Source organism: Diadema setosum, chromosome 7, assembly GCF_964275005.1.
Source record: "Diadema setosum chromosome 7, eeDiaSeto1, whole genome shotgun sequence".
Classification (NCBI taxonomy): Eukaryota; Metazoa; Echinodermata; class Echinoidea; order Diadematoida; family Diadematidae; genus Diadema; species Diadema setosum.
Genome location: NC_092691.1, coordinates 30,094,307 through 30,107,937, shown reverse-complemented (window position 1 = coordinate 30,107,937; position 13,631 = coordinate 30,094,307). Strand labels below are relative to the sequence as shown.

At 39.2% G+C, this 13,631-nt stretch overlaps 1 protein-coding gene across 1 annotated transcript in view; it reads right to left on the bottom strand.

The window, feature by feature from the left end:
- Positions 1-8,005: 8,005 nt before the first annotated feature.
- LOC140230598 (sodium/potassium/calcium exchanger 5-like) overlaps positions 8,006-13,631 on the bottom strand; it is a 63,803-nt gene continuing 58,177 nt past the window's right edge. Inside the window, exons 5-9 of the mRNA XM_072310740.1 lie at positions 12,564-12,664; positions 10,896-11,176; positions 9,704-10,069; positions 9,080-9,181; positions 8,006-8,328 (exon numbers count right to left, since the gene is read on the bottom strand). Coding sequence (XP_072166841.1) covers positions 8,006-8,328; positions 9,080-9,181; positions 9,704-10,069; positions 10,896-11,176; positions 12,564-12,664 — 1,173 coding nt within the window. The remainder of the gene's footprint in view (positions 8,329-9,079; positions 9,182-9,703; positions 10,070-10,895; positions 11,177-12,563; positions 12,665-13,631) is intronic.

Sequence of the window (13,631 nt, the reverse complement as noted above, 5' to 3'; positions counted from 1 at the left end):
ATCATTTGTACTAGGGACCCACCTCCCTGTTTGTATGATATTTTGCACATAGATACTATTGTATATATTTTTTGATGATTTATACATTTGGCACCTTTTCATTGTGATTGTCAGCAATTTCATGTCTGATGAATTATGTACATAATATGCAGAATATTTTTGTATTTGAAACGGAGAGCCATGACCATGAATATGTGAAAGACTTATACATTCAGCTTCCAAACATTTTTTGTTAACTTGAGTTTATTTTGTTCCTGTAGGAACTGTATCAAACTGAAATGTCCAATGGAAGAGTGTGGAACAGAAGTCTTGAATGTTGAATTTGTTGACTGTCAATGATCATGACATTTTACTTGAAAAATTACATAATTATGGCGTGAGAGGGATTACTTTGTCGTGGTTTAGAAGTTATCTAAGTCATCGAAAACAATATGTTGCATTTAAATCCAGTCACTCATCATATTTGAACGTGTCATGTGGTGTCCCTCAGGGATCTATCCTCGGGCCCCTATTTTTTTTTTCAAATTTGTATTAATGATATTATCAATTCCTCTCCTCGTTTAAACTTCATCTTATTTGCAGATGACACCAACGTTTTTTATTCCCACAAGGATATTGTAACACTGGTTGATACATTAAATATGGAATTAAGTAACATTTCGAAATGGTTTAGAAGTAATAAGCTTTCATTGAATATTGATAAAACATGTTTTATACATTTTCATACGCTTCAATCCCAACCCACCCTTCCTCAAAGTATTTCTATTGATGATATAAACTTTGCTGAGAAACATTCAACCAAGTGCCTAGGAGTGACCCTAGATAGCAATCTAACTTGGAATACTCATGTCCAGAATATTATAACAGCAATATCCAAAGCAACTGGTGTTTTAAGGAGAATAAAATACTTAATTAATGATCAAACTTTAATGATGTTAATATACAACACCTTATTTCTACCATAATATGTAATGCATTGCAATACTGTATGGGGCAACTGTTATAGCAAAACCAAATTGAACGCAATTTTTCTTCTCCAGAAAAAGGCTCTTCGTATATGCACACATTCAATTTTTTTGGCTCACACTGATCCCATATTTTATCGCCTAAAAACTCTTAAGGCCCATGATATACATTTATACCTATAACTGCCATATTTATGTATAAACACATTCGAAATTTATTACCATTTTTCCATAATGCCCTAGTAACCAATGACCATATTCACCCATACCCTACCCGTCGTTCCCATGATTTTCATTTAAGTAATCCAAAGCTTTTACTTGCTCAAAAGTCGATTAGACATCACGGTCCGGATACATGGAACACTCTTCCTGAGGAGTTGAAACAGTGTGCCTCCTTTTTTTCATTCAAAGCAAACTTAAGCATATTTTACTGCAGTATACTTCAAATACGAGTTAAGCACGAATAATTTATATGACTCATGTTGGTCTCCCGATAGCAACATCGTATGTCGTTCCCTCTTCCAGCAAACCAATCTTATTATTCTAAATTCCAGCCTATCTGCCCCTGTGCACTTTCAAGCACCTGCACGCACATTTACCACGAAACAACGAACAACAGAAGATTTTTTTTTTTAGTGGTCACAAGAAGCATGAGGTACGTGATAATCGAATTTAGAAAACTTTTTGTATGCATTGTACACGTATAGGCCCTGTAACGCAAAATTTTGTAGATCCCACTTATTATCATTGAGGCAATCTCTCTTCTCGGGAATCAAGATATTGACCACAGTTTTTTGATGTTTGAAAATTAAATTTTTCGTTATTAAGGTACATACCTGTTCCCTCAAACAGTTTTGATCTTTCGGATCTATGTGTATGTGTGTGTGTTTGTGTGTGTGTGTGTTTGTGTGTGTTTGTGTTGGTCTTGCATGTACGCGCGAGTGTTAATGAACTAACGCATGTGTTTGTGTATGTGAACGAAAATTTTACTCGCGTGTGTTCGTGTTTGAAAATCCCCAATTTAAAATTATGGTATCTGAGAATAGATTTCTCCTCTAGAAACAACATTCACATTACAGTAAGGAATCGAGAAGAATCATGAATACACTAAACAGATCAAGGGAAAGAAAGAAAGAGAAAAAAAATTAAAAAGTAGAATCATGTAGGGCCCACATACGAAATAAGACGAAGTGTTGTTGTGTTTTCAACTTCCTCGAATCCCGTGCTTTTCTTTCTCTGGCGCTTTGGTTCACGATGATATACCATTGTGATGTGGTTTGTTTAACCCAGGGTAGCCTCCTCGGTAGTTTCATTGCAACTCCCGAAGAACATACTTTCCATCATTAATCCCAGCGTTGTCGAGTTCTTATTCTAACAAAATAATGTTGGGGGGGGGGGGGGGGGTTTCGGTTATTACAAAGATTTGTCAGTACGAAAATGAAAAGGATGTTAGTTCTTAAACGATCTTATTTCGTTTTCAGATTGACGAACCGTCGAAATAATGATGATAATGATGATAATAATAATAATAAAATAAATGATAATAATAATAATTACTGTGGTTATTATTATTATCGTCAATATTATTATTATTATCATTATTATCATCATCATCATTATCATTATATCTTCTTTTATCCGGGGTAGCCTCTTCAGTGTTTCCACTGCTCTTCCAAAGGACCCTGCCATTATCATTACCCTAGCATTGCCAGGTATACCCATTTATACACCTGGGTCGAGAGGGACATGGTGGGTAAAACATCTTGTCCAAGCATGTAAAGCCCCAGTCACGTAGAAACACGGATCCTCAATGATCTACATGATGATCCGGGGACAAGTTCCGGGATAGTTTCGACCTCGATGGAGCGTCGACGAGCGTTGATATGACTGTACACACGGCATCAACACGGCAGCTACACGGATAAGGCCGGAAGAGCGCGGCGTCTACATGGACCAACACGGCATCTACACGGACCAACACGACATCTACACGGATCAACACGGCAGCTACACGGCAGCCACACGGACCATCCCGGATTGCTCTGCCAATACGGCAGTCCCCGGATGACGCTGGATGTTTTTCACCTCCAAAAGTTGCCGTGTTGGTGTCCCGGCGTCAACACGGATCTCTTCCCGGATCACCCCGGATCAGATCCGGGGTGGTCCGCGGTGATCCGGGATGTCTATGTGACTGGGGCATTAATGCCCCAGTCCAGTCACATAGACATCCCGGACCACCCCGGACCACCCCGGATCTGATCCGGGGAGAGATCCGTGTTGACGCCGGGAGGCCAACACGGCAACTTTTGGAGGTCAAAAACATCCGGCGTCATCCGGGGATTGCCGTGTTGGCAGAGCAATCCGGGGTGGTCCGTGTGGCTGCCGTGTAGCTGCCGTGTTGATCCGTGTAGATGTCGTGTTGGTCCGTGTAGACGCCGCGCTCTTCCGGCCTTATCCGTGTAGGTGCCGTGTTGATGCCGTGTGTACAGTCATACCAAAATCCCGGATCTCCCCGGACGTCCCCGGATCTCCCCGGATCACCATGTAGATCCTTGAGCATCCGTGTTTATATGTGACTGGGGCATAAGCACTGGGCTGGAATCGAACTCTGGTCCTTTGATTGGGAGTGACTATGTCACAGCGCCCCACATAACACCCCCACGAAATAATAAACTGTAACCCCCGATCAGGGAAGGGAGTTGTGACTTCAGTGTCCTGTGAAAGCCAGGGTAAACATACGTCTACTATAATTATGGTGTCTACGTTCACATTCATACTGACAGAGAGAAGCGGAAATAACACAGTCGTGATGCGATTTGCGAGAATTGATCAAAATTTCTATATTTTTCCTCCCAGCTATAAACATAGCCTGTAATCCACCAAAGCAGCAAGCAATAAATTACATCCCACCAACTAGAAAAGGCAATAGAATCATAAAAATATAAAGCATATGATTAATATTATCATAATTTTATCATTACACTGAATCAACAAAAATTGCAACTCGGACACATACGGAAGTGGGTTAGACAGATACTCAAAAAGACATATACATTATAATAAACACTTGGGAATATGATTGGAATCCAGACTGGAACGTCGCAATATAAACATAATATAATTATATAACATTATATCAGTTGACTGTGGCTTGTTTTCAGCTCTTGAACGGGGCAAAATTGACGATAGAGTTGTGTTTACTACTGGGCAAGATCTTGACAGTACTCCTACATTGGCCTTCAATTAATATGTGGGATTATGATAAACCGAGATAATATGCACAAGAAAAAGATCCAAGCCACTTTCATCAAACTCTCCACTCAAAATTATAGCATATTCCTTCCTTTCTTCACTTCCGGGTTGCGGAATCACTGCTCAGCACAAATAAGAAACGAACAAACCTTTAGAAGATGAATATCATTCCCAATGCAAATATCACGCAAAGCTTGAACACTTGTAACTTTATCCTGTCGTGACAGCGCAATTCCTGGGGCCCGTTGCATAAAAGTTACAATTATCAGCTGATTATGGTAACTTTGCCATCCAATGGTAACTACTATGGTAACAATACTCAACAGCCAATCAAAATCAAGAATTCCATGGAAGTTACCATGTGGATGGCAAAGTTACAATAATTGTAACTTTTATGCAACGGGCCCCAGGTAGTAGATAGTGCCTTCATATTATCATTATTTCGACTGATCTATCAGTTTACATTGCATCAGTAAGAGGTAGTCTTGCAACACAAGTTTGTGAAAATGTGCCTTATTCAGAGTTTGTTTTCCTGAAGTCCAGTTTTAAGTCTCACACAATAAGAAGGGAATGATGTCATTACATCTGTGTTCTTCGTTTTCACACAGCATAATTTCTCAAGCAATGATAACAGCGGGCGACATTTGAATTGATAAAAGGATGCATTCATGGTTTGTTGATAGGCTTTACACCCCTAAAGCAAAATTTCACCCCAATGTTCAAGTTGACTTTGACACCAGAGAGAGCTAACTACACAGAATATTGCAGAGTTTTGCTGAAATCGTACTTGAAGAATGTGAAACAGTTTTGGAACTCTCATACCGAGTGTCACGTGTTCTGGGAAAGAGCGTTATTAATCACAACCATGCAATGTGATAAATTACATGCAGCTTTGTTTGTGTAGTTTCACGGAGGGTATTTGAAGTACGTGGGCACTGACTGGTGTTCACTGACAGAATCAGGCGTATACTATACGCCTGTATAAGCTGTGATTTCTGCGTACAAATATTTTCACGAATGAGAGGTCATGGACATGTTTGCGAGATGTTGTTTTCGCGATTTTAACACCAGCGCTATCATAGGTGCACTGATCAGTCAGTTCGAGACGTGTTGTTCTAAATTTGCCGTCCAACAGTAATTCTCGAAATTCGCGGAAATTAAACCCTCGCGAAAATAACAGCATGATGCACAGTCATTTATCGAGGTCATGTCGGCCCATCAGATCGAACAGTTACTGCATCGACACTGACCCTATTAGATTGTCCTTGTTTTTGTCACCATTCTTACATAGAGCAGTAGTGTGGATGTAATCACGTGATATAGAGTACATTGGCAAGAATTGGACCATTACATTCCCAAAGTGATGTTGATGTCTGATCTATCAAAATAAGATATTAATTAACACAGAATCTGACGAGTACTTCGAAATAGCAAATGTTTGATATTAACCAATCAGTCAGCAAATCGGCGCCGCCGAGATACTTCTTTCTATTATACAAATTATTATGCACAGGACAAAGTTGATCGGTGAGGACTGGATGCGCGAGTTTAATTTTGGAACTGTCTGCGAGTGGGTTTTAGACTATTTCCAAAGTTAAACGAGAGCATCCAATCGTCACTAATCCATGAAATAGGATCATTTGTTTTATAAAACGGGTCGGTGAATGATCAGTTTATGAATTTCAACCTTTTTCCCATTATGTAGCCTATTCGCTACACAAGGCTTAAGCCATGCATTTGGATTTTACCTGACGCATGACCATGCGTTTCGGATTTTACCGGACGCATAATAAAAATAAATGCATGGTAATTGACCAGTCAGATCGCACAGATGAAGCTCATTTTCATAAAGTGGGTTAATTTCACTGTTCTCTGTGGGAGGTATCTGAATTATTTCATAGGCCAATCCGAATCGTTCTGAAGCCACCGCGCCGCCATCTTACCACGCACGTTGCTCATGTATAACTTTTGTGTACGGAGCTCATCACGAAGATCGTGGTGATGATCGTGGAAAATGCGTGCAAATCCCAACAGTGTGCCTGGTAAGATTATGGTGCGGGGCCTAAGTTGTTTGCACAGGGCCGATGAACCATGAGATATCCAGATATTAAGCCCTTTTAGAGATAAGATGCTAATCGATATAAGCGCCTTAAAGAGCTTACTCTTTTATTGTAGAATCATCTCACGACCTTCCTTTTCAGTGCGAAGTGGGAATTATTTCATTTTGACATTGACATTTATTAAATCATTATGGTCTATACTAATTACAATGCTAAACCGACTATAACAACAGCGAACCCCACGTAAAGAGCACCATAATTTTTTTTTATAGGTTTAATATAGTTTCTTCACTTCGACATGTAACTTCGATTGTCTATAAAGTAAGATAATTACTACCAAACAACTATACATGGAGTGTAGGCAAATTAACTTACGCTATGCGTGATTTAAATATCCTAATCAAAGAAAAATTGCGAGAGATCTAAATTTCACATGTTTTCAAAGAAAAAAAAATTAAGGAATGACAACTGTAATACGAATTCGCTTTCGTGAACAGTTGAATTGTTAGCACTAGAGTAGAACCTAAGACCCGAGGCAAAAGAGGAATTTTAGCACCATTTTTCATCATCCCTCGACCAAACGTCATTCATTTTACACACAGTTACACGCTGTCGAACTCGTCTATAAGGGAATCACACTGTGGTTATTTGCATGATATATCATGATACTACACTCCTCATTAACTACTGAGTAGGACAATTTGCCTACTGATTCATGAATATTCATAAGGGGCCGGAAAGATGCAATGTGAATTTGCAAAATGTATAGATTCTGTTCAACAAGCCGTGCGTCTCTGTATTATTGTGTGGTCTTTATCAAGTCGTTATTAGCTTATCGTAACGGCAAATAACACAAGTATTCATATGGTTGGACATTGCGATGTTTGCCGGCTTTAAAACGTGCGTTGAAAAGAACGAAAAGACTGAAATTTTAAGTAAAAACAATTACGTCGTATACCCATTGCTTTCTCAAGAGAATGTATAGAAGTTTCGTCTTTGTTTTTTTGTCATCTTCAATGCGTGACGATTATCAAAACCTTAGAGGCGTACAAGGATTTTGCAAGTCGTCAAGCAGCGATCCTATGAAATTGCATGTAAAAAGATATGGTGACTACAGCATCTACGAAGTGCATGCACCACAAAAAAAAAAAAGTCGCGGATACAATCTCTCACACTGAATACTCGCTACAGATGTAGGACCTATTGTAGGTAAATTTGTGCGCAAGACAGTGGTACCGACCTGGGCCCTGTTTCATGAAGCTGTTCGTAAAGTTGCGCATGACTTTACGAACGACTGGAATATGAAGTGCCAATATATGTGCCCATTTTTTTTTTCTTACGTTTTAACGAGGTACGACTGTATGTTATACACTGGGGTAAAAAATACACTTTCAACTAAAAACGTGTGTTAACATGTAAGAATAATCGTTATCATCTGCAAATTTCATTTCAGCTAATAAAATTAGCAATCACTATAGGAAGTCCACTTGCATTGCCATATTTAAGTCGTTCGTAAAGTTGTGCGTAACTTTACAAACAGCTTTATAAAATAGGGCCCTGCTGTCATAGTATTGTTACGGGTCTTTGAAGACCAGCTTGGAGCGCGTATAGAGTCTGGCTGCAAAATAGAAGAAACAAACACACATTGGACGTGACGGAGGGACCATGGCGCTTGATGAGATACACAACATGTCTATTGTTCACGTGTCACCACGATTGTCTATGTTGTTAACAACGTGGCAGCGTTAGCCCAGGTATGATGATGTTCATCTCGAAGAGTATCGACAGGATGACGAACGCGGCGTAGGCCACGAGAAACACGACACCCAGCGTCTTGCCCAGCTTAAATCGACACACGCTGATGAGGAAGAAAGCGATGATGACGTTGGTTAGAAGGAGCATGGCGATGATGGGTATGGCTCCGCTGTAGATCGGCACCGTGGACCCGCGGTCGATGAACACGGTTTGGATGAACCAGGGAAGACCGAGTCCTATCAGGATGTCGAACAGGTTGCTTCCCAGCGAGTGCGAGATGGCCATGTCTCCAGCGCCTGCAGAGGTATCAGAAGATAAATTAAGGTACTTTTCGGGGTGGGCCAAGACCGATAAGAATTAATGATTTAAAGAAAATGCTAGATAAAAACATCCGGGAAATATACAAGGTACAATGTTGACCATTCTTTACACATTTAAACGAACCCGAACTTGACAACAGTGTACAGCACAAGAATATATCGCATTCTTCTCCCTGAAAACTCAAATCTATTAGTGATCTTTACCGCAAAGGTATATATTGGAAATATCGAGAATAGATCTCCATAACGTTTGTAAAGATTTGTAAAATGCAAATCAATTGTTTTCATATTTTTATATGCCCCCTCCACCCCCCCCCCCCAAAAAAAATGATATGTTTCACTTCAATCCCGAAATTACAACTAAACGAAAACTCAGGGTCGCTAGCGGCACACACTTAAAATGCCCGTTCCGTTTCTTCTTTTGTATTTTGTTCCGTTTCTTCTTTTGTATTTTTTGTGAAAATTTTAAACATATGTTTTCTTTCAAAATCTTGAGAAAAGTAGACACTTTGTGGGTGCATTATGTGGAGGGATGAGATCTGCTAATCACAGTTTTTGTGTGTGTGTGTATGTGTTTTTTTTTAAATTGACATTCCCGATTCTTTGCTAATGAACTCTTCCTGAATTTATAATCTTTTTCTGCAGTCCCACGACTCGGCAAGTGACAATCCATTTCATTAGCAGGGGGAGGAACCTCTCACCAAGAAGCAGCTACAGCTATACTCACCTTCCCGAGCTACGGAGATGCTCATAAGAGTGTCGGGCGTGCTGGCCCCCGCTGCTAGCAGCGTCAGCCCCATGACCTCGTCCGGAATGTCTAACGTTACGCCTGGTGGATAGGGGAAAAGACAAACCAACGAAAAGGTATTTCTCAGCAATGTTCCATTATACCTGATGATAATATGCACAAAAAGTCTCCCCCCCCCCCCAAAAAAAAAAAAAAAAAAAATGTTAGTTTTCAAGAGAGTAGAAAGGAGTATTACAAAGTTGTCACAAAACTTACAGCCGTTGATTGCGAGAAAAAAAAAATGTATTTCTCTTTCTTCTTTTTTTCAAACATTCGAAATGTTCATTATGAAAATATACGTTCAATATTGACGTAATTATCTTTGATCTACGTCAACAATGTTCAGGACGGCATTGTGACCGATATCTGCGCTTAGCAAAAACATATGAAACTTCATTACACATACTAAAAATAAGACTTATTTTTCTATTTTGTTCTATCTTTCACTTCTCTGTCTGATCAATTTCACTCTACCTATTGAAGTCAATATACTCAATGGAGTGAACTTTCTCTTTAATATGCTCATTATTGGACCTCGTTTTTTCTTCTCTTTTTGTCACACACCTATTACCGACACCATCCAGACGAGAACGTAGGTGAGGCCACCTATCCAGAACAAGGACACGATGAAAGTGAGTACGAAGCAGCGCTCCCATCGCTTTTTCTTGCAGTCGGGCACTGTGACGTAGAAAGCGAAGATGATGGGATAGGCCGCTATACGAAGTAGCCTGCCGAGCCCTTCTTCGGGCAGGTCGAAGGGCGACGATGGCTTTTGCTCGTCGTCGTCGTCGTCGTTGTCGTCACTGACTTCTCTGCGGTTATTATTAGTGCCGCCGTCGTCGATGTTCTTGTTAATATGTCGGCTTCCAATGAGGGTTACTTGGACGGCCGTGTCCACTTTGTCGTTGGGCAGGCTATTTATAAATCGCCCTGGGGAGAATCGGAAAATAAATTTGTGCGGCATTATATATCATGTTAATTCGAAGCTTGTATCTGATGGGCGGAGTCTGAAACAATGAAATTTCATTAACGACGATGGTGATAATGCTTACAACCTTTCTTATCCCTATGGTAATTTGTGCTATCACAACGACATACTCTGCTTTCGGAATGGTAAACTTCACTGTGATCGAGAGTCTGAGATTGATCGACAGGTTGATGCTGCTGAATCAAATTTCGAGATTATTGGCAAAGCCAGTCAGTACACATCTACCTTTGATTAACTCGGATAGTGTTGAATTCAGCCCCACTCACATCTTAATGTTAATCCCTTGGGCCGTATCGTAGATGAGATGATCTTCCAGAACATGCGAATTTAGTAAAAGACCCCCCCCAAAAAAAAAAAATAAATAAATAATAATACTAATAATCAAAAAAGATAAATAAATAAATAAAATAAGAAAAAATATGTATAATAGTTATAGTAATAAAATAAATAAATAGATAAATGAATAAGTAAATAAATAAATAAATAAATAAATAAATAAATAAATAAATAAATAAACAAAATAAAAAAAAAAGTTACCGGTATTGTATGTCGCCACGCAAAGATGAATGCGATTGCATGATGACGTTTATTTACATTAGTCTAAAACATACGATTATAACACACACATACACACACACACACACACACACACATACACGTACATACAAGCACAGACATGAGCCGCGGAAATGTTTTTAGTGCGTGTGCGGGAGGGGAGGGGGAGAGATATTATGAATTAAAGACAAAAGAGGATGTATAAATCCACACCTTGTCCGGGAGGCGGGGTGTTATTAACATATGTTCTTTTCGGCGACGCAGTCTTGTCGTCGTTGTCTGAATCGCTCTCCGCTATTAGCCGCCGAAGCTCCATGCGGTCGGTGACCTTCGCCCTGTCCTTCCTCTCTTCGTCTTTCCTCGAGCTCTTCTCATCCCGGTCCTTCTCCGGTATGCAGCAGAAGAACTTCCTCAGTCGCGACTCCAGATAGCTGTTGTTGTACATAAGTATGCAATACCCAACGTAGAGGGCCAACAGAATGGAAGCATCACGCCTGGAGTTTCATGGATGGATAAAATGACAAATGAGGAAAAAAAAAACCAAAACAAACAAACAAACAAACAAACAAACAAACAAACAAAGATATAGTAATAACAGCTGTGAAAATAATGATAGGAATAATTATAAATAACAATAGAAAGTAATGCTTATGGCAAAGGTATCAATACGGTTTGCTTGCTTATTTGGTCCATTTCTTAATTTTTTTCTCCAGGTATACAGAGCATTGAATGGCATTTATATAGCATGCAACGAGATACCACATAATGAGGAACTAATCCATTTAATATCCAAAGCATAGTCACTGTTCCATCAAAATTACAAATTATCATCATTATGTAACAAACAAACGTATCGCACACTGTGACATGCAAGACATTTTTACCATTATTTGCATATGAAATAAAATCCAAGTTTGCTTCAAAACCAATGTAAAATGTTAATCAGCATAATCTATGTTAAGTATTGCTAAAAATACAAAATCTGAGCAATAGTTATAATAAAATTGTTTCTAGAATAAACCGTCTACAGTTATGGTTTATTGAGAAAAATAATGATGTCTCCTTTTACTTTAGGCTTTATTGCGAAAAGTTAATCTGGTATAGAATGTTTTGTGATATAACTGACCTACACATATTCATCGAATGTGATAGCTCGAATATCTTTCAAGTTTCTGCTCCCAATGGTATACCTTTAACTGGGCGCGGGGAAAAATAATTTGGGAAATATATCACCATCAAAAGTATGGTCTTATCTGCCACAGGGTAAACCCATTCACTGGAAGACTTACTCTCCCTTTTCGAGACCCACTGCTGCCAGTGTGATTCCCTAAATTAACAATTGTAATCATTATGGTATGATTCAAGCCAGGTTAGCTCCTTATCTGTGATATCTGAGAACCCTGCATCTTTAAAACTGTGTGTCAAGAGGGTGGGCAAAACACCACAGCTAAGTGCTGAGCGTATATGGGAAATTAAGCCCCCATGCAGGACACTTGATGTTGAATTGCTAGAATTACTGTCTCCGTGCTCAGGTTTGTTGGCTTATTTGTTTTTGTCTGGTTGATGTTTTTGTTGTTGTTAATTGTTGTTGTTGTTGTTGTTGTTGTTGTTGTTGTTGTTGTTATTGGTGGTGGTGATGGTGTTTGCTTTGTTTTTGTTTTTGTTTTGTTTTGGGGTTTTGGGGGGATGAAGTTGCTCTACTGTTGTAAGTCAATAATAAGCCTATTTTTATGAGCATATCTTTGACGTTGGATGCAATCTGTGTCTAGAATAGTGCGTATTCCCAACCATTTGGAATACAGTATCCCATTTGAATGTCGATGGTATATTGAAGTCCTAGTCCTGAGCGAGTTAAACAAGAGGGTTGTCTAACAAACTCACCAGTCGACGCTACCGTCCTGGACCACCAGTACAAGGCCTATAATCGATACCATGTAGGCCAGGCTGTCCCGCGTTAAAGGCCAGCATGACAAAACGATCACCTGTTACAGGAAGAGACGATACGACACATCGAATGTTTTTAGCGTCAGTGTATAACCCTCACCGCAAAGATCAGTTTAGTTCGTTTGTTTGTTTGCTTGCTTCTTTACTGACCATTCCGCCAGAAATGGCTTTCGGGAAACCATTTTTTTTTTTCAGCAAAGCGGCTGATGTATTACATGTTTTCCAAAGAATAACACATTAAATTGACGACTAATTCGCAACCCCCCCCCCCAAAAAAAAAAATAAATAAATAAAAAATATGGCGGCAAAATATCAAGAGAAATTGAAGCAAGTCAGGATGCTAGGAAAAGAAGATATTATTGGATATAAATTAAAGAAGGGAGCGGGAGATCCAAGGCATCCATGAGGGCTGTAATAACTATTCCGTCGGTCGTCAATCTAATGGGACCTTATCGTGCTGTTGATGGGCGCATATACGTAGATACCTACTAACTATATAACATTATTTTCAAATAGACTCCTGCATGCTTTCAAATATCGATTTCTTTCAGTTTGTGTAGAAATGAAATTCTGTCAGCGTGGCATCCTGAAGAATTCCAAATGGTACAGTAATCCGAAAAGGAAGTAAGGAGCGTTTGTGTGCGTTTTTTTAATCGGATTAACGAACGTTTGGAATAACAAACCGCTGATATAAGCCTATATGAGGGTCATTTTTGTATGAGCGAGAACCATTCATCTGCATGAACATGAATAATGATACATATTGACCTTCGAAGCGATGCATTTTTTGGTTCGGATTTTTTCTCTCTTTCCAAGACGCTTTAGCATTATTTTTCATCTATTTATAAACAGAATAATAATAAACTCACCTACGAAGCAATGAATTTCCTTGTTCGGTATTCTTTCTCTTGTCAGGAAGTTTTATCAATACTTATTTCATTCTTCATTTTCATCGTGTTTGCCCTTTCTTTTTATTCGTAAAACCAGGCAAATCTGAGTATGTCA